This window comes from Bactrocera tryoni, chromosome 5 (genome assembly GCF_016617805.1).
Source record: "Bactrocera tryoni isolate S06 chromosome 5, CSIRO_BtryS06_freeze2, whole genome shotgun sequence".
Taxonomy (NCBI): domain Eukaryota; kingdom Metazoa; phylum Arthropoda; class Insecta; order Diptera; family Tephritidae; genus Bactrocera; species Bactrocera tryoni.
This window is the reverse complement of record NC_052503.1, coordinates 27,073,249-27,098,882: the sequence shown is the minus strand read 5'-3', so window position 1 is coordinate 27,098,882 and position 25,634 is coordinate 27,073,249. Positions and strand designations below refer to the sequence as shown.

The following is a 25,634-nucleotide window of genomic DNA, read 5'->3' as shown; positions in this document are numbered from 1 at the left end:
ATGCGTTTCGTAAAACTTATCAGTCGTTCTGAAGGGACTAAAAATTTTTAGAACCAACTTATGAAAACATTTATGACGAAAAAATGTATATATGGAATTACATAGGCGTGAGGATCGGATACTAATGCTTTAACAACGTTGAGCAGTATTTTAATGGAATTGTGTTGTGGAAAGGATCATAAAAAACTTATTACTGCACATTAGAGAATTTGAGATTGCTCTCACATGAATGATATCGGAACTTTCAGGACCCTATGTTCAATACGGGGATGTAGCCGGGTCCTTTCTTAACCTTAAACGAAATAATATGATTCATTACGATACAGCCGAATACCAAAACCAGTTAAGGCAGTAAACCTTGGTGGTATATATGTATTACTACTTAAAGGATATTTAGGTAAAAAAGAGTCGGTGTTCTGCATTACTAAATGCATTATTGGTACATACTTTCTGTATTAAAGATGAAAAATTATTCGCGAAATCAATATCAATCATCTAAATGCCAAAGAGTTCGGTGTAACAAAGCACAAAGCGTATAGTTCCAACAATAACTTTGTCGGGATGAATTTATGGTGGACGAAACATTGATCTCTCAATTAACCACCAAGATCTTGTAATTTAATACGCTAGACTGCTGTTAGTGAGGTTACGTTGAACCAATCATATATATTTTTCAAGGTACTAGATCTTGGTATAAAGACAGGTGTAAACTCAAGGCTAAATTAAAAAAAATATTTAATTGAAATGTTTTATATTATATTATCTTTATAAAAATAAATAACGAAGAAGATTTTATAACTGATGTCATATATACAATAAATACAAAGGTGATCAAATTTGACCCGGACTGCCAAAAGAAATTATTTACACTTATTTTAATATGTACGCCCTAAAAAGGCTTCTGAGCCAAAAAAAAAAAACAAAAAACAAGAAAAAACGTTAACTTCGGTTGCACCGAAGCTAAATACCCTCCTCAGGTGCATTTCTGTTAGTAACTATGTGTTCAGTTTGCATGGAAACTATATGCTATAGTAATCCGTTCTGAACAATTTTTTGGAGATTATATTGTTACCTTTAACAGTAGACCATGCCAAATTTCGGGAAGATACCACGTCAAATGTGAAAGTTTTCCATACAAGAACTTGATTCCGGACGTTCAGATTGTGTGGCAGCTATATGCTATAGTTGGCCGATCTGAACAATTTCTTCGAAATTACATTGTTGCCTTAGAAAATAATCTGTTCCAAATTTAATGAATATATCTTGTCAAATGTGAAATTTTTCCATACGAGAACTTGATTCCGATCGATCAGTTTGTATGGTAGCTATATGTTATAGTGGTCCGAAATCGGCAGTTCCGACAAATGAGCAGCTTCTTGAAGAGAAAATGACGTTGGCAAAATTTCAAAACGATATCTTAAAAACTGAGGGACGGACAGACATACAGACAGACGGACATGGCTAAATCGACATACTGATCATTTATATATATACTTTATAGGGTCTCCGACGCTTCCTTCTGGGTGTTACAAACTTCGTGACAAACTTAATATACCCTGTTCAAGGTGTCAACAAATAATCCCACTTCCCATACCTTTTTATAAGCTTGGGCTGTGATGGTCTTTATTGCTTCATCGAATGATCATTTATAAACGTAGGGTTCTCAGCAACGTTGCCAAGCATCTCTTTTGCGGCATCTACTACACGTGGTTTTTGCAAAAAATTCAAGTCTTTTGGTACGAGTTTAGGATAGATGCGCTTCATACCCAAAATATTAAACGAAAGTGTTGAGTCGATACATAGGAGATGTTCTTCTGCTATCTCTCTAATTTCGATGTTGTCGTTATTAACTAATAGAGGTAGTTAGAGGAAGCGACTCGCATGAGGCAAGTTTTCAATGACTTCACGACCTTCACGACGGGTCAAATTTAGTAGATATGTAAATCAGAAACGGAAGCTAATGCTACGAAAAGTTCAAGGCGAAATTTCTTAAGATATAATTTAATATATGACGTAAGTGAGTAGCATAAAAAAGAGACTCCAGTGAATATATGTACATATGTTATATTAATTATATTAGTTCACCGATACCACCTGATGTCTACAGCTACTGTTCGAAGCATAAGCAAAACTTATTTTTTCTTTGCCATAACGTAAATTTATAGAGTCATTTGACTTCCCTGGCAGGTTTACACCGAAAGTACCCTTGCAGGTGTGTAATTTAGCCAAATAAAGTGGTTTACTAAGAAAAGTAAAAGAAATTAGTAAATGGCTTTCATATAAACCATAAGCGAACATACATTACATTTTTTTACGATGTTGAGTTTTACGAGCAAAACACGTAAGCCTCCACACTTTACATTTACATAAATAAAGTAGCCCAAAAAGACATGCCTACATATGTACAAAAGGAAAAGTGGGGAAAAAAGTGCTGATTATTCAAGCAAAACTATAAACAATAGTCGTTCGATTCGCATGCATGGAAAAAGCTCTGTGAAATTTAATTTGGGCACAGCATGAACCAGCCGAAAGAGGTGAAAAACAGCTAACCAAAATGAGTGGCATGAAAGCTAAATTTCAAGTTAAGTAAAATAATTATAAATAGTAGGGGTTAGGGAAGCTCAAATTTAAAATAGACACTCGAGACGGACAAACAGACAGACAGATAGACAGGCAACACACGCCAATAAATCACGGAGCTTATTAGATAACAGCAGTTTGGCCGCCATACACTCCCTCAGGCGCTGTAATGCATTGTGGAAAAAGTTCACGTATACATACATGCACATTTCTATGATTATAAACAACGCTGGTGAGCTAATTAGCCCGCCTCTGTTGCTGTCGAACGCTAAAGTTGTTGGAAATTCGGGTATTACAGTTCAATATGGGTTTATTTAAAGCCAAGCGCAGTGGGTATTAAATACGGCACAAAGGAATATGCTGCAGCTCAGTATATGGATTGATTTCAGCAAGCTCATAATAGAAATCCTTAACCGGTTATTGTGGAAAGAATGGACATTTTCCTTTCGGCGAGAAGAACTTGGCCTAACGATATTTTTACTTAATTTTGTCTGATAAACATTTTTTCTTGAGCTCTGCAAAGTTTTGAACTTTTCATTGGGGGTGTTTTTACGTGGCGGTTTCCAAACCCAGCGCACAACACTGGTGAGAGATGATTCGGCTTCTCATTTAAGCATGGTTACCCAGAGGTTACTTGGTCTAAGACCGGAAGTCGTGAGCTGCTTGAACCGTATGTGAATGACGCTCAGAGAACGTTCTTCACTTGCGCGTATTTCTACACATGGCTCCATCTTCCAGGCTGACGTACGTCGGTGATATTATCGGCCTCGACAACCCCGCCGTAAGTTTTGCTTTCTCCAGATTGAATAAGGAAGCGATGCGTATGGGTCTGGTTGGGAACGAGGCCGAGACGAAATATCTCCTGTCATCAAGCAAACAGTCGTCGCACTCGTGACTTGTCTCCCACGTTACTGTTGACAGTCACAACTTCGAAGTCGTAGATAATATCGTCTATCTCGGAACTAGCATTAACACCAACAGCAACGTCAGCCTCGAAATTCAAAGCAGAATAACTCTTGTCAACAAGTGCTACTTCAGACTGAGTAGGCAATTGGGCAGTAAAGTCCTCTCTCGACAAAGACCAAACTCTATAAGTCACTAATTATTCCCGTCCGGCTATATGGTGTAGAAACATGGACGATGACAGCATCTGATGAGTCGACGTGACGAGTTTTCGAGAGAAAGGTTCTGTGGAAGATTTATTTTCCTTTGCGCATTGGCAACGGCGAATACTACAGTCGATGGAACAATGAGCTATAATATACGACGACATTGATACAGTTAATCGAATTAAAAGACAGCGGCAACATTGACTAGTTCATTCATCTGAATGGATGAAAACACTCCAGCTCTGAAAGTATACGACACAGTGCACGACGGGAAAGACCAGGTAGAGAAAGACCTGGCTACACTTGGAATCTCCAATTGGCGGCAAACAGCGAAACGGAAAAACAACTAGCGCGCTGTTGTACCATCCGTATTCGACTAAACTTTCTTCTCGGCTAGTGACTACTTCGTGAAGAAGAAAAAGGTGCACGTACAAGGACAACGCTTTGTGAGTCGCAGAAAACGACGACCATCATCTTTCCGACCTTTAGAGCAGTCTTCAAGTTCATTTGAGCAGATCCGTCCATTATCCATTGATTTGACTTTTCTTTGTTGTGTATTAGCGGACTCATAATTCGTCGACGGTTATGAAGTGACACAAGACCTTCTTCGGATTGCATTTTAACAGGGTCAAATATCGCTGTGAAGTGGTTTCACGGTTACCCCTTTTGTGTTTTGAGCAGGTGCGGGATTGATCACAACGATAGCCTTTTCATGACCAACCTTTCATCATATTTTGATCCAAACGGTATTTTAAGATGTCTACTATCAGCTGCTTTGAGCTTCTGCATGGTTATGCCGAGGATCAAAGTTGTCAACTGTACTGTCTCTTCACAGACGGGCCAAAACTTCTCTGATGTTTTATTTACTGAATATTATCGGATGTATCACTTTTCAAGAAGGTGATGCTTGGTTAAACATGCAGAAAGCTCCAAATTATTAATATTTTGGTTCATATCTTTACCTTATCTCATTTTTTGCTTTTACGACAGTAATCTTTATGCAAATAGCCATCAAAAGGCAAGGCTCCATTGTTCGATTTTTAAGATATATAATAATAAGCTTATCTGTGCCCTACAACTTGTTACATATTATGCAAATGTGTAGATAAAGGTTTGAGTACATAATCGTTCCGGCAATTAAATACGTACACGGTCAAATTGTGTCGCGCTCCAATTTCAATTGCCATTACAGTTGCCAAGCTCCTATATCTTTCGAACAATTACTTAATCCAAGCACGTGCCAATAGAAAAGACCGTAAATAAAAGAAGAAATGTGACCCTTATATACTTCGATACTCGTACATATCGATTTATTACGCTAAGTACATAATTACCGGTATCTCTATTAAGGCAAGTATATGTATATGTATTCAAACTATTGTCTACGTGAAGTTGAACATTTTTGTGCGTGAGTTAAATTTTGAAGTGAAATGTGAATGTTAAGATCAATCACAAACATTCATTCATATGTCTAGCAGACATATATAACGACATTTACATATATAAAACCAGAAAAAGCGTTAACTTCGTTTGCACCGAAGCTATAATACCCTTCACAAATGCAAAAGATTCCTTACAAGAACTTTGTTCGGCCAGTTTGTATGACAGCTATTTGCTATAATGACTTGATCTCAACATTTTTTTCAGAGGTTAAAGCACTGCCTTGGACAATAATCAATGTCAAATTTCCTGAATATACTAGCTTCTCAATTGAAAAAGTTTTCTATACACGCACTTTATTCTTACGAGTATCACTCAGTTTATATTACAGCTTTATGCTACAGTATGTAGTCTGATATCGGCCGTTCCGACAAATGACCAAGTCCTTGGTAAGAAAAGAATGAATCGAAAATATCAAATCGATATCTCAAAGACTCAGGAACCAGTTCATTTATATACTGATGGACGAGCATGGCTAAATCGACCGAGCTCGTCATGCTGTTCTTCCACAGACCAGCCGGTAACGAATAATTGACACGATAGCTCTCGAAACTTATACCGTATATTAGCTCTGATTGTAATAGACGAGAGATTGACAGTTTTTATTTTTATCAGACTGTTCTTCTTCATAAACTACTGTGCTGAAACACAAATAGCCTCAATTCTTTTAGTTTCAAAGTAATTTAGGAAAATTAGGCTGCCTTAACGTGTTAGGATTTTGAGAAGACAGTTACAACTTTTGATTATTATCAATATTGCTGCATGTAAAGCCATAAAAGTTTTGGAATCTTCGCTTGGAAAGCTGATGATATTCATTTTTGGAAACATAATAAAATTTTTGGTAAAAGAAACTACAAAGCTCACTAAAAGCATTAAGAGTTTTAAAACCACGGTCTTAACATTTCATTACAACCGCAGGTTTATTAAAGCTCTATGCTCATTTAGAACGTAACTTGAGTAACTCAATGCTGAATATATTTAAAATATATGGCTTAAGATCTCAGAAGTTTGCCATGATGTTTGTAAAACCTAGAACTAAAAGGAACCCTATAAAGTATATAAATTAATGAATATATGATCAGCGTGATGAGCCGGTTTAGTCATGTTCTTCAGTCTGTTTGTCTGTCCGTCTACATATACGCAAAATAGTCTCACAGTTTTTGAGATCTGAAATTTGCACTTGTCCTTTTCTCTTCAAGAAACTGCTCACTTTTCGGAATTGTCGAAACCAGACCACCGGACATAGCATATTTCTGCCAAGCACATTGACCGATCAAATTCAATTCATGCCCTTATATTTCTATATGAAATGTGCCTATGAAGGGTATCATAGCTTTGTTAATCTTTTTTTTTTGTTTGGGGTAGTTTTTATATTATTTTTAATATGGCAACAAATCAGTGTGGGACCTTTTAGTAATTAAGAGAGGTAAAAGAAAGACTTCTAACCCTTTTCAAAGACAAAAAAATACACACCTGGCAGGCAAAGTAAAACTTCCCTATAGGGGTGTTTCTAGTACAAACATATCAACACAGACACATCAACCACTTTCTGTAGATTGTGGGTTCATTGCTTGAATTCGTATTGCTTAGTGGTTTAATGTGGTTTTTAGGATGCAATGATAGTCACCAAAAGTCATTGTGCACTTCAATAAATCTCTTACATATTAGTGTCGTGTAAGTACTTTTTGTGTTTATTTGCACTGTTGCAATCAGCTTTGAGATTCACATATAACCATTTTTGTATCTAATTTAAAAGTATTTAGACATCGTACATACATATAGATACATATGTATGTGGACACGAAGAGGCAATCGTCTACTTACTTAAAAGTGCATAATACTGAATAAAGTACTTTTTAATTTGTATTTTATTGACGCCCTTGCTCTCAATATCTTTCATGACGAAGAGCGATTGCACTAACCAAATTGGCGGAGTCACCAGCCCCTCGGTATGCCTATTCATCATTTGGCATTTAAAGCAGCAATGACTTGCGGAAAAAAGAAAGAAATAAGCGTTGCTGAATGGCGTATGAATGTAATAAGATGAGGCATTAAAAAATACAGAAATCGCTTACAAGATTAGTTTTTCAGCCAATACAACTACGAGGGCATTTTGATAAGTTAATGAATTACAAAATCACTTCTGAAAAATTTTACTAAATTATTAACTTATTTATTTAATTTTTTTTTAATTAAATTATTTCTTAATCCATTTTTTATTTTCTGTAAAAATAATCATTCAATCATAACTTTAGAGGTTAGGATTGCCCATGGCACAAATTGGATCCATTACATTTCTATCCTTATTCCGACTGAGGATACGTCTGTCAAAGTATATTTTTTCCTTGAAAGCCGTTTAGAGACATCTTAAAAACATTTATTTTCGGATTATATAAACTCTTTAAAAAAGAATTTATAAGATAATGCTATTGAGTTACTAAACAAATAATTTGTGAACTATACCAAGGATTCCATATGCGTGAACTTAGTGTTTGATCGAACTTGACTGCATACGGTCTAAAAAAAATAATTGTTATCGTATTTTAATAAAGACTTCGACTTCAATATTGTCTCGTATTGAGCCCAATTTCTCATACATACAGTTTCGGCGTCATATTTATAAACCCCGCCTCTCATCACAGATTCAGGTCTTTTGATAGAAGTCTAGCATTGATCATACCCGTAACATTAGCCAAAACAGTTTGAATCGACCTATAGGATCGTTGATGTAAACACGACGATTTTCAAGCGCTGTTTCTTTAACTTTTTCGATGTTATCGTCATTAACAGAGGTGGGTGGACAACTGGCATGAGGCGATACAAGTATTTCGACGACTTCACGACATTCACTTAATACTGTTTTGTAACTCAAGTACTTGTGTTCGAAAAAATACCTCTGCAACATTTTCAAAGATTTCGGAGCCGTGATTAAATTGGAAACCTGAAATTTCAAGGAAACTCTCGTTTCACTTTTTCCACGGAAAATATTGCCAGAAAAACGTTTTGCGTCGTAAGCAAACTACTGTCAAATGCATTCTACTTGATATATGGAGATCAAGCTTTACACAAACATAAAAAATGGACCAACCTAGGCAACATATTTTCCTCGATTTGAGTTGAGTGCTCCATTTACACTAATCCGGCTTCATTTTGAAGAGATGGTACTATATACACTATTCATAAATTTTCACATTTAAACTTATATGATTACTTACTCCTCCCAAAATTGGGGAATGGTATTAAAAAATTTTGAATTAAGAAAATGCCATAGAATAACAGACCTTTCAGACCTTCAGAAAATATCGTATTCGAAAAGAAAATGTTGAACGAATATCACTTCAAGGAATCCGAGCAAAAAATAAAACGTATTTTTGCTGCTTGTGGTCATTCTAAAAGTAATTGAATTATCTAGCGCACCTCGTATATAAATATAAGTTTTCCTTTTCATTTTTCTATTTTGATATTTCCACGAACATTGGTGATAAACTTAAACAGAACTGCTCTCGATTACCTATCGTCCTTCGAGCGAAGATCTCCTCATACTCAAAGCTGACAGCAGGCGCGTGCACTATCGACCACAGAAGCCAATAAGATCTCATATAGCACAAACTTAAATTACAGAAGTGTTCTCCTTGGATAGCTATAGTATTACTTTTTGTTGGGTTATCGAAGAACTAAAGCTGAAGACAAAAAATGTATGAGACTCTTAATAGATCCAAGAATTTTGGAGATTAATGAAGCGTTTACGAAAGAGTGACTTAATAAATGCCAAACCTATTGAAGCAGTGAGAATAATAATGTATGTTCATATAACATGTGATAAAATTTAAAATTTCATAAGTAAAATTTACCGGATAATTCTACAAGAAAAATTGTAGACAAGCTGATGTCTCGGCTTACAGATGCCTCCCATTCCTACAATAGCCGTTTCTACGAGACCGGCAATATAACCCCTTTGGGTCTGTAAAGCTTGGTTTATACACGGACTCTCTTGTCGCTTGCTATCTGCGATGTCTTTTTTCCTCTCATGTCACATTGTCTTATTCTTGAATTTTTCATTTACGTATCTTGCATAAGTTATTTATTATTATATTACTGACAATGAGCAATACTAAAAGCTCTATAGGATCGGGTATGACCCCTCTGAGCCGTTCAATTCCAAACGAGGTTTCAGACAAGGCGACTCCCTTTCGTGCGACTTCTTCAATCTATTCCTGGAGAAAATAGTTCGAGTTGTAGATTTGAATAGAGAAGGTACAATCTTCTATGAAGGTGCAAAGCTGCTGGCTAAGCCGTCGATATTGATATCATTGGCCATAACAACCGCGCTGTTAGATGTGCTTTCTCCAGTTTGGACAAAACTCTGCTTCAACTGAAATCTGCTGTACGAAAGTTAAAAAAAGCGCTTAAACATGAAGAAGAACACAACACTGAAAATTATATAAAAAAATTGTGTCCAAATTCTAGTAAGCAAAACTCCCTTTGGAAAGCCCAAAAATCTTTCAAGCCACCAGTAGTTTCCAACATGCCTCTAAGACAGTTGAATGGTAATTGGGCACGTAGTGATGGGGATAAAACAAATTGCTTTGCAAATCACCTAGAAAAGGTATTTCAACCCAATTCCCCAAAGAACAACTTTGAGTTGCCAACCTTGCCTAATACCGCAAACGAGTCGCATGTGTCTATTAGGACTTCTACTTCTGAAGTTACTAGAATAATAAAAGAACTTAACCCAAAAAAGTCACCAGGATATGACAATATTACACCAAAAATGCTAATTGAGTTACCAAATATTGCCGTAGAAGTGCTCTCTTTGCTCTTCAATGCAATTCTTAATCTCGGACACTATCCTAATTCATGGAAAAAGTCGCAGATTATCTTGATAGACAAACCTGGGAAAGACTTAACACAGTCGTCTTCATACTGACCAATCAGTCTTCTATCCTGTCTTTCTAAAATATTTAAAAAAGAATGTTGCTATCAAAGATGTCTCCTTTCCTCCACGAAAATAATATAATACCAACGCACCAATTCGGGTTTCGTGAAAAACATAGCACGATAGAGCAAGTAAATAGAATTACTAACGAAATAAGAAAAGCATTTGAGCACAGAGAGTACTGTTCAGCTATATTCCTAGACGTGGCTCAGGCGTTTGATAAGGTATGGCATGAGGGCCTTTTATATAAGATTAAAAATATCCTACCTTCAGAATTGTATAAAATATTGGAGTCTTATTTAAAAAATAGAAAATTTATGGTAAAAGTGGGAGATTTCATATCTGATGAAAGACAGATAAGGGCTGGCGTACCCCAGGGCAGTGTTTTAGGCTCCAACACTATACATCATATATACAGCAGATCTTCCAACAGCTAATAATATATTGACTTCAACTTTTGCGGATGACACAGCTTTAGTGAGCCGTAACAAATGCCACATAATAGCATCAAGAATACTAGCCGAGCACTTAAGGTCTGTCGAAGAATGGCTAGCCAACTGGCGTATAAAAGTTAATGAACAAAAGTGTAAGCATGTTACATTTTCGCTTAGACCAAAAATGTGTCCGGAAGTAAAAATTAATAATATTTTAGTACCCCAAGCGAATGAAGTAACTTATCTTGGTATTCACCTCGATAGAAGACTTACGTGGAGAAAACACATAGCGAGTAAAATAACTTGCATGAAGATAAGAGCTGCAAAGTTAAATTAATTATTAAATATAAACTCCAAACTTAGCCTAGACAACAAAGTGCTTTTATATAAAGCGGTCATAAAGCCGATTTGGATGTATGGAATTCAACTGTGGGGTACGACCTGTGCAACTAATATAGACATAATACAAAGGTTCCAATCAAAAAATGCTTAGATCAATCACGTGTTCGCCATGGTACATGCGTAATGAAAATATCCATAAAGACCTTGGTATTTCTATGGTAAAGAAAGAAGTAGAAGACAGCAAATTGAAATATATATCTAAACTCCGTGATCACCCAAACCCTTTGGCTAAAGCTTTGGTACATTCCTGCAATCAAACACGCCTTAAAAGAAGAGATATGCCCGCGTACTAAGGAGCAATGTATCACCAAAACAGCTCAATCATTTGCTTGAGCGTGTCTAGTTTTTAATTAGATTTAAGATTTTATAACTTATTGTTAGGCTTTAAAACAAAAAGCAGATTCAATAAATAAAAAAAAGATATTGAAACAAAAAAAAAAAGTTAACTATTACGAACAAGAACGCAAGGCGTCTCACCCGAACGTTAGCAGCACGGTCCATTTGTCGTTCCTTGTAACCCCTTTGCTTACAAAATACTAGTCTGGCGACAAAAATGTCCATGTGTGAACGCAGGCTTACAGTTGCTTCTGCCGAAATATTGCTGTCGATGGCTTAGAAGTTTTTAGTTATTTTCGAAAAGCCAACTCGTAGGCAATTTTAAACCAGTTCAACCTTTGTTATCTCGAATAACCTCCAGCCGCACCACATAGATAGGTTTGGTCGAATTTCTAGCTTTATGTATTAGGCTACTAGTTTGGCCTAGTGAAACCCTGATCTGCAAGCCAAATCCGTTCATATCCTGTGTAGCGACAAAGCTTTAACAATAGAGCGGTATACAATCTCTACATTACTAAATTGAGCGATTTAGAGTTACTGATGGTATACGATATCAAAGCAGTATAAGCCGCCCCCAACTATATACCTCACCACTTATAATAGTAAAGACAATTGAAAGTAAAACAGCTGACTTGAAAGATAGACAAACACGTTGCTCTGGTTTGTCAGTAAACTGGAATGCTGAATAACCAAATAATAAAACAAAAAATGTAATGTGATGCAGCTTTTATAACAAACTTCCACGGCTTGCAACAATCAAGCAGCAGACAATAAGAGCAGATATATGGAAATGCTGGTAAAGATATGAAAAATGATATAATGAATTCGGAAATGAAAAGCTGTAGCGGTAAATCATTGGCAACGAACGGCGCTTGAAAATGCCGAAGCTGCAATAGAAATGCGCCTTTTACGTAGCAACATTGTCCGCAATTCGGATTTCGCGGTCGCACGCTTACTTATGCTCACGCCAAAATGTTGCATGTGGAAAGAGCATCACAGCATAAACTCAATTGCGGCGCAGAAAATGCAGTACAAATCCAATATCTATTACAAAATCGGCAAGAAAACCACGGCAACCACACAATTACCGCAAATGGAGCGAGTTGGCGCTCGAACGAGGTAAAATGTTGTAGGTGCGAGCGCGCGTCTGCGCATAAGTATGTAAGTGGAGCGCAAGAGCCAGTTCGCAGCGAAACGTAGCTCACATAAATGTATTTAAGCATAAGCCGAGAGCGCCAAGAGATCGCGGTCCAAGCCAATCGAAAGTGATCTTACACCAATGACGTCACTTGCGGTGGGGGAATAACATCAGCGTCAGCGTTAGCGTCGGTCTCGCTCCCAACGAAAGTGAAAACCAAACGAGCACGCAACTAACCGAAACGAATGGTATTGTGCGATGGTGTTGTGGGCCGGAGCCGGTTGCGCGCAATGCTAATACCGAAGCCATCGTTAACGACAAGTACACGCGCTCGCCAGCAGCCTGTAGCAGCAACAAACGCAGCAAAAGAAAAACGAAAAGCCAAATTAAAACAAGAAGCAAGCAACAAAAAGCTAAAAAGCTAGCAACCAAATAAGCAGAAAAAGAGTAGATAAGTTGCCGTGGCTTGTTGGGCGCATATAAAAGACGCTTTGGACGCTCGGCGGGTTGCAGATACTTTTTTGGTACCTACGAGGACGAACGAGTAGCGGTTGGGTGTGCAAATATAACAACTAAAGTTTGAGTTTTTCTGTGCTTTCATTATAATTGCTGTTATTATTGTTGTTGTGGCAGTGTGTGCATTAGAATTATCAACGAAGAAGAACGCGAAAACTATCAGTTCAAAAATCCAGTTAAATTCCCAAAATTAAAATGAGTTCTACACTGCGTTTACTCGCCCTTTTGTGTGTCATTGTGTTAGTGCGAGCGCAACAACAGAATGTTGATCCCGCTTACCTGCGTCAATACTATCAGCAATTGCAACAGCAACAACATCAGCAACAAAGCGGCGATGCTACGCCAATTTACGAACAAAATTCCGAGCAATCACAACAGTACGTGGGACAAGGACAACAGGTCCAGTATCGCCTGAAGGATACCGTGCGCGAACAGATACAGGCACAGCAACAGCAACAACACCAGTCTGGCGGTTATGTAGCGCCTTCGGTGCGCGATTATCAGCCGCAACAGGTGAGGACACATTGAAAATTTATCTATGAAAAAAAAATTAAATAATGAATTTATGAAAAATTAAAAGAAATTAAGAAAGAAAATAAATCAAATTAAAAGAAAATGTAATAAAATCAAATAAAATAAAATAAATTAAATTAAATTAAAATAAAATTATATTAAATTAAATGAAAACGAAAAAAAAATTAACTACATTTGTTCCGAAGCTACAGTACCCTTCACAAATGAATAGGTTTTGTTCAAGAACTTAATTTTGATCGGTCAGTTTGTATGTCAGCTATATGCTATAGTGACACGATCTGAAGAATTTCACCGGAGATTGTAACGTTGCTTGAATTTCTTGAAGATATCTTTCAAATAAAAAAGTTTTCCACAGAAGGATTCGATTTTTATCGATCAGTTTGTATGGCAGCTATATGATGTGTTCGTCCTATCTGAACAATTTGTTCGAAGATTGTATCGTTGCTTTGAGAAATAGTAAATATAAAATTTGATGAAGTTCTTTTGTCAAATAATAAAGTTTTTCATACAAGGACTCGATTTGGATAGATCATTTTCTATGACAGCTGTATGCTATGACAATCTGATCAGAACAATTTGTACTGAAATTAGAGTGTAGCCTTGGATAATAATCTAAACCAAATTTCACGTAGACAAATGTTCGACGAAACAGTTTTCCAAAGAAGAACTTGATTTTGAACGTACAGTTTGTATGGCAGTCCTATGCTATAGTGGACCGATAGCCAGAGTTTCGACAAATAAGCAACTTCTTGTGAAGAAAAGAATCTAGGAAAAATTGCAGATCGATATCTCAAAAACTGAAGAACTAGTTCCCCTACATAAAGACGGATATGGGTATATCGACTTAGATCGTCGGGCTTATCATTTATATATATACATATGTATACATATATTTAGTATATATTATAGATTCTTCGAGGTTTCCTACTGCGTGTTGCAAACTTCGTGCCAAAACACAATACAACTAAAAGCTTAAATTGTGCAAAGAAAAACGCCAAGCCCGAGTCTCCCTTTACTTAATCACTCATATATTTTATTGTCTGCCTTTTAGGTGCAATACCAGCCGCAGCAGTATCGTCCACAGCCACAAGCCGTTAGTCCACCACGTCACTCGCAGCCTCAGTACCAGCCACAGAAGGCTAAATTGCAGGCACAACGTCCACAACAACAACCCGAGGAGGAGGAATACGATGATGTAAGTAAAATGTTCGACGAAATTGCCAATTAAACTTTTCAAAGCAAAATCCAAAACTGAAAAAAATTGCTGAAACTATTTGATCAGACTTTGTGTACATTGTACATACAAATACATATGTATATACATAGCGCAGCTTAAATTTCATTGAGTAAATGTGTAGTTACACAATATGATCAGCGCAATACCTTCAAGTGTCTTTAAGCACCGGCACTAGCAATGACAAATGCTGTAACAACAACAACATATGCATAAATAATTGCTGTAATTCCAATTCATCACACACCAATTGCCGCAATGAGCATTTAAATTACTGCATTTTAATCACTGTTTCTGACACTTAAAGCATTTAAAGTGTGATTAAGTTTAACAAGTCGCGAGGGGATTTTTGATTGAGATGTCTATAAAGATTTTGCATTTAAAATTTTTATTTTTTTTTTAACTGTAACTCTATAATTTATGAGTTTTCGATATAGATTTTATATTTCAAATAATTTTTTTTTTTTAATTTTGTTAAAATTAAAGAATTTGTGAGATTTCGGTAAAGATTATTTAAAAGTTTAAATATAATTTTTATTTTGTTAGGACTGAAAAATGTTAATCAGCTATCTAATTTTAAAATGATTTTTATTAAACGAATATTATTGACCCGGTGTAGGCTTTGAATATTTATGTCCGTCTAGGAATTCCAATTTTTACGGCTTCTGGCTTGAAGTCATTTGCTCTGGTATTTTACTAGTAAGCCTTATAGTAGAGACTATATGATCCGATTGAAAAATTCGATGGAAACAGCACTTGGTTCCAACTTTTTCAATGAAAATAAATAAAACATAAAGCCGTCGATAGTTATTTTTTAGAAATATCAGACACTAGCCATTTTTTTTGCAGAACTTTTAAAAAATATATTACTGAACTTACACTATGCTGAGTAGAGAGAGTAGAGAATGTTGCTTTGGAAGACATCTGCAGATAATCCTCGCTAAAATCAGCATCACCTTTTGGCATATTCGGGGTTTGTTACATCTCTTCATTTATCTTACCCTAATTGTTTATTTTCATATTTTAAAAATATAGAAAAAAAATATACATAAATATAGAAATCAATTTAGACTAGAGTCGATAATTTTTCTAACAAATCACAGTAGGATGAAATCCTTTGGAAAAGGTTGATTAAATAACAAAATTGAAAGGAAAAATATTTAATCTCAAAATTTGTGTAAAAATTCAAATGCTCTTCTGCTATTTCCTTTACAAAATTTTGCCAAACGATAGCAGATTTTGATTAGATTTCAATTTAGTCGAATTAAAACTCGAAATATTTTCAAAAATCAACGCAATCCCTGAAATCCAGAATCTAAAGTTTTCTGTGTTTCTGCAAAAGTACCTAAATAAATAAAATGACCTTAGTATAAACTTTTTTGAGATGAAATGAAAATTTGAAATAACTGTATTTGCATAATAGTATATTGAATTTTTCGTACTTTTCTTTAAAAGTGTAAAACTCAATCTAAAAAATAATGAGAAAACCTTTGCGAAGAAATATCATCGCTTTTAAACAGTAAATATCAAATCGCTGAATATAATTCTAACGTGGAAAAGACTTCAGAGTCCTATGGCAAAATTATTATAATTGTATATATTAAATTATTTCAAAAGCTATTAAAGGCAACTTAACTTTTAATTAATCATAAGGCATATTTTGACTAATTTTCATTTTTGTCTGTTACCCCATTTTGAAGTTTAGTTTTTAAATAGAACAAAAGAACGTTTTAAATACTTTTCCAAAACTTTTTTCAAAAACTTCACTCCCAACTCACTCAAAAGGTTTTTCGAAATGGATGGCAAAGCTTATTAAAATAATAATTTATATTATGGCCATCTACCAACAGATACATTATATTCTATTTTCTCTACATTGATAGACATTTGTGCATAATCTTCGTTGGCTGGCGCATCGGATCGAGCACATGCGACCGCTGCACGCGTTCAAACGAAGTTAACTGTGCAGTAGCATTGGCCATTGGTCGTTATGCGCAATTGCCCAAACGAGTAGCTCGCCCGTTAACGGCGAATTAATCACTTTTCAATTATGCACTCGCATTCACGGCATAAGCATGTATGTGTATGAATGTACATATGTGTATGAATGCATGTGTGTGCATGCATCAACTAATCACAAGCTGCGGGTGGTGGGCGGCACCGAATGATATTTATTTTTTGCTAATAGCGTGGCTGCTCTCATGTGTATTTGTTGTTGTGACGATCGTTGGCAATGAGTTTGGTTTGAAAAAAGCTGCTCATATTTATGAGCCATCCCATCAAAATTCATACACACATACATACATGCATCCATTTGCGTGTGGCGCGTTCATCTGCTTAAAAGCATAGCGTTTAAGGTCATTAACTCATTTCGCCAAACTTCAAGTTGCCATGCAACTGGCTATTGCATTGATACGACTCGTTTGACTTGTACGGTGGCATGGAGCTGCTGAGAAATACATATGGACAATGGAATTGGCCGTTGCGCCTACTCTTGTTGCAACTTGGTTGGTTGGTTGGTTTTGCGGTTTTCTTGTTTGTTTGATATCTTTGTTTTGTGCAACACACATTATTCAGTTTCCAATGCGGAAATCAGCACTTATAATTACTCACATATTGATTTACATATGCATGCATGTGTGTGTGTGTGTGTCTGTTTAAAAAATTTGAAAAAAGTAAAAGTTGTAATTCAGTCAATAATATTTTCAAAGATTAGCAAAACATCTCGTTTGATAGGTGAACCAGAATTACAGGAAATTTTAAAGAATAGCCTCAGTAGACAGGAAGTGTGAAAGCTATGACTCAGGTAGTTGCATCTGATGAAAAGTTTATGTTTAACTGTTAGATTTTTTTTTTCGTAAATCCTCAAAAAAATCGCTGAAAATTTGAGCTCTTAATATTCTAAATTTAGAGGCTCGTATAGAAGATCGCGATAATCTTAATTTATTCAGATGCTTTTATTATTCAACTTAACGAAATTTTACTATGACCAACCGAATGATGTCTAATGAGGGGTTTTGGCTAATTTTCAATTATGGTGAATATCCTTATTGAAAAATAATCGGCTACTAACGGTTTTTTTTTTTAATTTCAACTTTATAACAACCCTTAAAAATTAAAAAAAAAAATTAAAAAGCTCAAAAATATATTAGGGATTTATATATTCTTATCTATAAAATTTTAACAATGATCCTCCTAAATTGATAATTCTTAAACCCAAAAGAGACCACACTTGCAAAGAAACTCGAGAGCGTTCAACGGGCGGCGTTCATTAGCATATGTTGTGCACTAAGGTTCACTCCAACTATGGCACTTAACGCTAGTCGGAAAGTCTGTAGCAAGTGGCTATCGGACTCAAAATCTGGGTTCTTTAAAGAACACATAACTGAACACTCAAAAATTCTCACACACTTTGACTTCATATCGTATCACTTCGATCATGGGGCCGCCAAACCGAACCCTGGCGGCTCCTTCTCTGCCCATATACCGACGAGGGAGACGTGGGTGGAAAGAAGTCGTTGGAAGAGAGTGGCTGTGAGTTTCTTTACGAATGGGTCAAAGCTTTTTGGAAGGTTGGTGAAGGGGTTTACTGTCAGGAGCTCTCTAATCAACTCCAGCTTCAGACTTCCTAGCTATTGGAGTGTCTTCCAAGCCGAGGTTGTAGGCATTAAGGCAGCAGTAGATTTACAGCTCCGCGGTGCAGCCTCCTTCAGAGAAGTGACCATTCACTCAGATAGCAGACCGGCGATACTAGCCTTGAGCTCACTTACAGTGCGTTCAGGGTGCTCGACGAGTGCCTAACCGCGCTATCAATAGCATCGAGTGTCTTTGTGATAAGACTGGTATCGATGCCGGACCATAGCGGAATGAAATTGCAAAGCTGATGAGCTGGCAAGGAAAGGTATCCTAGAACCGCTATCGGTAAAATGGGAGCGGGTCGGTGTGCCCGTATCCTCTTGTATTCTATTACTACATAGCTGGGCTTGAAGGAAGCTTGACCAGCACTGGGCCATCATCGATACATGCGATGTCGCAAAAGCCCTTTGACCCAAAATCGATGGCAAAAGATTTAGTGATCTCTCTGCCCTCAATAAGACTCGCCTCTCCCTAGTTGTGGGACTTTTAATAGGCCATTGCCATTGATGTCCATGCTGTAAGGTTGAAAATCTTACCAGACGCCATTTGCAGAACCTGTATGGAAGAAGATGAGGTGGACTCATCTCATGCTTCTTGAATGTCCCGCGTTTGGGAGGTCAAGACTGAAATACTTGGGAGCGCATACCTTCAGACATCCCACCGAACTGGCGGGAGTGGAAATTAAACGTCTATGTTAATTTGTATTGGCTACTAAGCGTTTTGCCAATTTATAAGTTCGAAAACAGAAGTGCTTCTTTTATAAAGCATCACAGTTGGACTACATATGTATATAACTGCCATCCAACCTAACCTAATCCACTTAAGAAATATTATGTTTTCGTATACCTCCACTTGAAACACATAAACCGGTTAGAAAAATATCAGAAAATTAAGTCTTTTACAGATCACCAGATCAGATCAGATGTTCAGTATGAAAAATGGTTCTAATGCAAAAAAAAAATAATAAAAGTGGCATAAATAAATAATTTACGTATTAAATATAAATAAAACAATTCTAACCCGGATTGCTTAAGAATGCGGACATATAGTATATATGTACATATGTACAAAAACTCAAACTGCTACCGGCATGGCAATCAACCGCTCATAATTAACCCAAAACAATCACGCTTTTGTTTTTAATTTTTTACTGTTATGCTATTTAATTAAAACTCTCGTTAATTTGTTTTACGACTTTTGACGATTGCAATACTACCGTTGGAGCTATAATTAAAACATAATAAGTTAGTATTTTAAACAGTCATTGCCCTCAACGCCTTAATAGTTTCGCAGACACATCTATGTACTATGTTGGTGTCTGGTGAAGCAGTTTGTGTGTATCTGCATGTACTCGTATGTATGTGCATTCTGATATCGCAGCAATACATCGCCTACAACGGCAAATCACAATTAGCCTCCTTTTACTCGTTAAAAACAATTGTTGTTGCATGTAGTATATGACAGTAAGTGATTTCATTCATTCGCTTTTTGTTGTTGTTTCCTTTTTTGCTTCACTTCTGCCAACGTGCTTTAAATTCAATTATTTTTGGGTTGAAATCGAAACTTGCTTGACAACATTGCTGCTGCTTTGCACAACACCAAACGCTAGACATTCTAAATCCAGCACGCCAAACACTCAAAGTTCCGTTCCTTTGAATTCCTGTTGTAATGCAGGCCAATTTTTTGTTGCTTTTGTTGTTGTCTGGTCTATTGGTCTGTTGAAGTTATTTTTACTATTAAAAGGTGTATGTATGTATATAAGTAGTGGGCATTCAGGCCATTCTCCGGCCAAACCCAAGACGGCGTAGAAAGGAAAAGACAAAAAATAGTTGAAAATTAATAAAAAAGTAAAAGAAAAAAGTTTACTTTGGCGGCACCGAGGCTATAATACCCTACATAGTTGCTTTTCTAAAAGCATGAAAGGGTATAACAGAATCTTCATTTTGATTTTGATCGGTCAGTTTGTATGATAGTTAGGGGTTCGAACTCTACGTATAATATGTTCGGACTGTAGCCTTGCCTTGGACAATAATTTATACCAATTTTTGTGAAGGTACGTTAACAAATAAAAAGGTTATCCATCCAAGGACTTGAGTTTATTCGGTCAGTCCATATGATAGCTATATCCTATAGTTATCCGATAACGGCGGTTTTCATAAATGAACCGATATCTCAAAAACTGCTAGGGTAAATTGACTCAGCCCAGTTCTCCGATATCGGCGGTTCCGACAAATGAGTAGCTTCTTGGAAAGAAAAGTTGTCTGTCAAATTTCAAATCGATATCTCAAAAACTGCTGGGGTAAATCGACTCAGCTGGGTGCTACAAACTTAATTTATGCTGTTCAGGGTACAAATGTAAAGAGTCAACGGTATTATTGTCAATAATGGATAATTGTTAGGCGCTGATGCATTGAGCGTGAGCGTGTTTTGTGCGAGAGCGGCTTAGCAACTACCTTAACCCACTTTTGCCCCAATAAAACATCGTATCAGTTAATGCAATGGGCCAGATCTTTTCATTATTATATGCATTATCTCTGTATCTGTGTTTAGATGTCCATGTATTGGTGTGTATATAGGCATGTATATATGTAAATAGCGTTGGCGTTTCATCGCGGCAATTTGACCTTTCTTGACTTATTTATAGCTCCGTTGTAATTGACTGCGGGGCGTTCTGAACCCGGCGCTGGCATTGTATTTTTATGCTTGTTCTGCCGCAATCAGAGATTGTGGGTGTGCGCTGTTGTGGCATCGCAAACTTGCAACACAGGCCAAGATTTATGCGCACTCTTTGCATAGCGCCGACAATTGCTGGCGTGTAAACCCGCGAATGCATGGCGCTTTGTTGTTTTTGTTTGTAATGAAATTTTTTTTTGTAATTAACTACCACTCAATGCCAATTCAAGGCGACTCAAAACAATTTAGTAAACATTTTACGTTTTTTGTAAAAAATAAAAAAAAATATTAAATTTAAAGTGGAAACTTGTGCTGAATTGTTGTTGATATTTAAGCGCTTCGTTGGTGACGGCTACAGACGAGTGACTTTTCAATGTGTGACTATGAGGGTGGTTCACAAAGTATTTAGCCTACAAAATAAAAACAAAAAATTTGGAAAAGGTCAATTTTTATCAACGCTCTTTTAAGCTCAAAGTATTTGACTCAGCGTTGCCTCAACTAATTTAACCCGTTTGAAAAATATATAAAAATATATTTTGTAGAGGTCTGCATAGTCAGTTTTTGTAACGACGGTAAACTCCTCAGTAATCCTCGAACGACTCAAAAATCTGCCCGGCAAGTGAATTATTCTTGTTTAGAAGCAAAGAGAAGTCGTTTGAAGTCGACTCTAAATTTGAAGAATATGGTGGATGGGACAGCAGAACCGCAATCGAACCAATCGAACCGATTTTCAGCAATTCAGTGTCGCTGTAAACTTTTGAGCTCCTCTACACTTAGTGGATGTAGAGTATAACTTGTAAGTCCCAGAAAACTTTGACCAATTCCTTTCTTCGAAATCGTGGATCACTGATGTGCATTGGATTCATACTTTGTCAATAATGAAGAAGTCACGCAGAAACTCTTTCTGATTGCGCTTAAACGGCGTCAAACGGTGAAAGGTCTCACTGTTCCAGATACCCAAAATTTCATGAAATATATAGTCTATGCCATCTTTTGGGATGCCTCTTGTCCCAAGTATCTCGTACTCGTTCATGCCGCGGTCTGTCAATACGGGACCATGGACTTTTATCACGTGTTGTTGTTGTAGCGGCACATTTCTGCCGAGTTGACAGTCCTTGGCCGGATAAAAGTCTGGTTCCGTTCCGGTTACGTGGATCCGACTGTCGTGGGAATGGGACTCATCCATGGTAGTCGTTTTCGTGTCACCTGAGAGCAGTAACTCATCGAAAATCGAAATGTGATGAGTTTGACATTTAATAAACAATTTTTTGGCAGTCGGCACCGAAGGAGGAAAGTCACCATATTTAGCATCAAGGGTTCATTAATTTCATTACGTGAATTTTATACAAAAACAATAATCCATCACCGATCGATATTGCTTCTGCTTTTCTTACTCTACTCTAAAATCCGTGGACAAGACCTCTTCCCCGCGGGTTAAAAAATAAAATGAAGAAACCGATTTGGTTGAATCAGTAAACGTCAAGAGAACGCCTAAAGCCCCAGTAAATTCTAATACGATAGTGATGAGTCTTATTCGAAGCAATATTTACAGAGTTATAGAAAAAATATGATAAAATGCTAGGAGTATTTCTAAGCCAAAATGTTGCTCGTAAAACTTGTTAAACATTCCGGAGTCTGTATAGCTTCCTCCAACAATTAACATACCAGTAATTACATATAATCAAATCTCGACCAAATATTGTAACTAGCTGAATTATTAGCACAAAAGACAGACAATTCATGCTTGCGCTCCACAGCAGACAAAAATATTAAGCGCGCATGCGCAGATGATTGGTATGCAGCAGTGGCAGCGTCACCTCGTGACTCTTGCAATAAATACCAATCTACTTGCGTAACTCGTACGAATATTCGTAGTGTTGCTGAAAATTATATTGCACCGCCGGCGGCCGGAGTATGTGCGCGGCATCTCGATTTTGTTACCGTTACAACACTTTCACTAGTGAACGTACATATGAAATGAGACTGGTGCTTTTGAAATCGTACGCAACATTTGTATGTATTTGCGCCACACATCGCACTATCCGAATGTGCGCACAGGTAATCCATAACACCCAGCCGTGTGCACGTAGCGGGGGGTGGCGGGTGGCGGCAGTGTGCTCGCCAGCCAATCTTACACTCGACCATCCAGCCGGTGTGGCGAGCATTGCAGCCAGCACCGCGGTGACGGTGTCGTTGTCGGTGAATGCTGCAGGCCCACGTTGTTACCGTTAGCCCAGTTAAGCGCGCAATGCAAATGCAATACAATACGCTATGTGCGTGTGTGTGTTGTTGTTGTGGCGCATGCGCTGTGTGCGTCTAATGATGCAATCCAACGTTGGGTGGGTACGCGCCGATTTCTCAACTCCACCAGACTGGGACACTTTTGAAATGGTGCACGCACAGCGCGTGCAATTTTCACTGCCTACACATTAATTATGTGCAAGCGCATGCGCCCATTAGGCGACAGCCGACGGTGCGTTTTTTGGGTCATTAAACAGAAATTAACATATCCCAATATGGTCTATATTTATTTATCCATTTTTTTGTGCTTTCAATTTATTCGAAGATTTAATGATAACGTTTTTTTCTTTTCGTTTCGTCTTACAGCAAAACTCTTCCTACCAATTCGGTTTCGACGTTAAAGACGATGAATTCACCAACTATCAAAATCGCAAGGAGATACGCGACGGTTCGGTGATCAAAGGCAGCTATTCGGTGGTCGATTCGGATGGTTTCATACGTACCGTTAAATACACAGCCGATCCTAAAGAAGGTTTCAAGGCCGAAGTTATTCGTGAACCCACCGATATTGTTGTGAAGATACCCACGCCTGCCCCACAACCATTGGTGCGTCAAACTCACAAATCGCAAGATTATGCGCTGAAACCATCGCAGCAATATCATCAGCAACAGCCACAGTACCATCAGCAATACCAGCAGTAGATGTACTTAAGCGTGCCGCTGTGTGAGTTAAGCGTAGCTCATGGATAGAGTCGATTTTTGGTAGTCCACTTTGACTTACTATATTGTGGTCTAGAACCGTATGCGATGTCCGCGCGTTGCGTGCGTTGTGTGCATAATAACACTTATTTTCATTTTCATCATAGGTTACACTTTATTTAAATCATCCTTTGTTCGAAACATTTTATGGATTGTATGAAATTTTAATTTAAGTGCATATAGAATTTTTTAATCGAAATAAATTAAATTAAAAAACATGAAATGATCGGGAATGTTATGTGAAAAGTGGTGGGTTCAACTTTTATCTGAGATAAAGATACTGATCGGTTTTATTTAGAAACTTAGAAAGATCCCATTTCCATGTCAAGGTAATTTCCTAATATCACGGTCATGGAAGCCCTTGTCACTATTCACAAAATACTGCGACCGTCACTTTTCACAGGCTTCTCTTGAGACGATTTTTTCACCACCAAAATCATTCACATTAGGCAGGAACGTGTAGTAATCATTTGGTGCCAGGGCCGGACTATGAGGATGTGGATGTATAAGAACCTACCAACCAAGTTCCCGAAGCTTATGGCGAATCACTATCGATGTGTGTGGGCTGTGGTTATCTGCAATTCCCAAAGTTGGACACTTCTGTTCGATTGCTAAATTCAGACGGTCTAATTGTATTTATTTGTACAGATCCGAATTAAAAGTGTGTTCGTAATAGATTGTTCCAGCCAAATCCACCAAATATAGAGAGAAACCTTACCGAACGTCAATCCTAGCTAGGCCACATTTGGCGCCGGCTTACTAGAATTCGATCACGACCGTTTTCAGTAGATGTTGTCATAAGTGATCCATGCTTGAGTTCACACCACTTCATCTGGTGATCGGTTAGGTAGCCAAGCACACACTGCTACAAATAACAGCAGAAGGGCGTGGCAGAGGTAAGGTAATCTCCATCCCAGCGGATGAAAGAGTTAAGTGGTACAATGCCAAAAGAGTGAACTTCACCAAGAAGTTCAAGGTTACCCTTGGCTGCAAGACAGAATGGAATGATTCCACTCTCGAGCTACTGCTTAGGGATAGTACATTCAATATTCTGACGACTCGAAAACGTTGGAGGGAACCACCAAGGCACCACCAAGGGCAGCACCACGCACCAATCTTACCTCTATGGGAAGTTTTCCGAACATTTTTTAAGCAGAGCTCTTTGCCATAAGCGGCTGCATAGAGATAAATCTCCAACCATACTTAGCGATAGTCAAGCGAAACTTAAAGGAATCTCCTCTTATGAGATCAAATCGCTACTGGTGCAGGAATGTAGAGAACGGCTGAATAGCCAAGCGGAATGTAATCAAGTGAACCTTATCTGTATGCTCGGTTACAAAGGTATAGCCGGGAGGAACTGGCTGATGAGCTCGTCCGCTCCGCAGCATTCACTAACATGGTAGGCACTGAACCCTTTACTGAAGGAGCTGCTACGCAAAGAAGAAGCAGTAGGCAGAGAGAGGTTTTGGCAACAACTACATGGCATGCGGCATGCCAAGTTCCTAATGGGGGGTTATAATCTCAGCAGGTTTAAATATGCAATCAATCTCTCTAGGGTCGCATATTACACTGGCCATTGCAAGCTGAAGAAGCACTTAAACAACATGGGCCTAACTTCTTGCTTAAATTGCCGGTTCTGTGACAGGGAGCCTGAAGCACCAGAACA

At 37.5% G+C, this 25,634-nt stretch overlaps 1 protein-coding gene across 1 annotated transcript; it reads left to right on the top strand.

The window, feature by feature from the left end:
- The first annotated feature begins 13,086 nt into the window (after positions 1–13,086).
- On the top strand, positions 13,087–24,001 carry LOC120778872 (putative mediator of RNA polymerase II transcription subunit 26). The gene is made up of 3 exons (XM_040110917.1): positions 13,087–13,404; positions 14,477–14,620; positions 23,576–24,001. The coding sequence occupies exons 1-3, from the start codon at positions 13,087–13,089 to the stop codon at positions 23,909–23,911; spliced, it is 798 nt and encodes a 265-aa protein (XP_039966851.1). The 3' UTR covers positions 23,912–24,001.
- The last annotated feature ends 1,633 nt before the right edge of the window (positions 24,002–25,634 follow it).

Coding starts and splice junctions, on each gene's coding strand:
- LOC120778872 (XM_040110917.1), top strand. CDS start 13,087: ATGAGTTCTACACTGCGTTTACTCGCCCTTTTGTGTGTCATTGTGTTA. Junction 13,405..14,476: donor GCGATTATCAGCCGCAACAG/GTGAGGACACAT, acceptor TCTGCCTTTTAG/GTGCAATACCAGCCGCAGCA. Junction 14,621..23,575: donor AGGAGGAGGAATACGATGAT/GTAAGTAAAATG, acceptor TTCGTCTTACAG/CAAAACTCTTCCTACCAATT.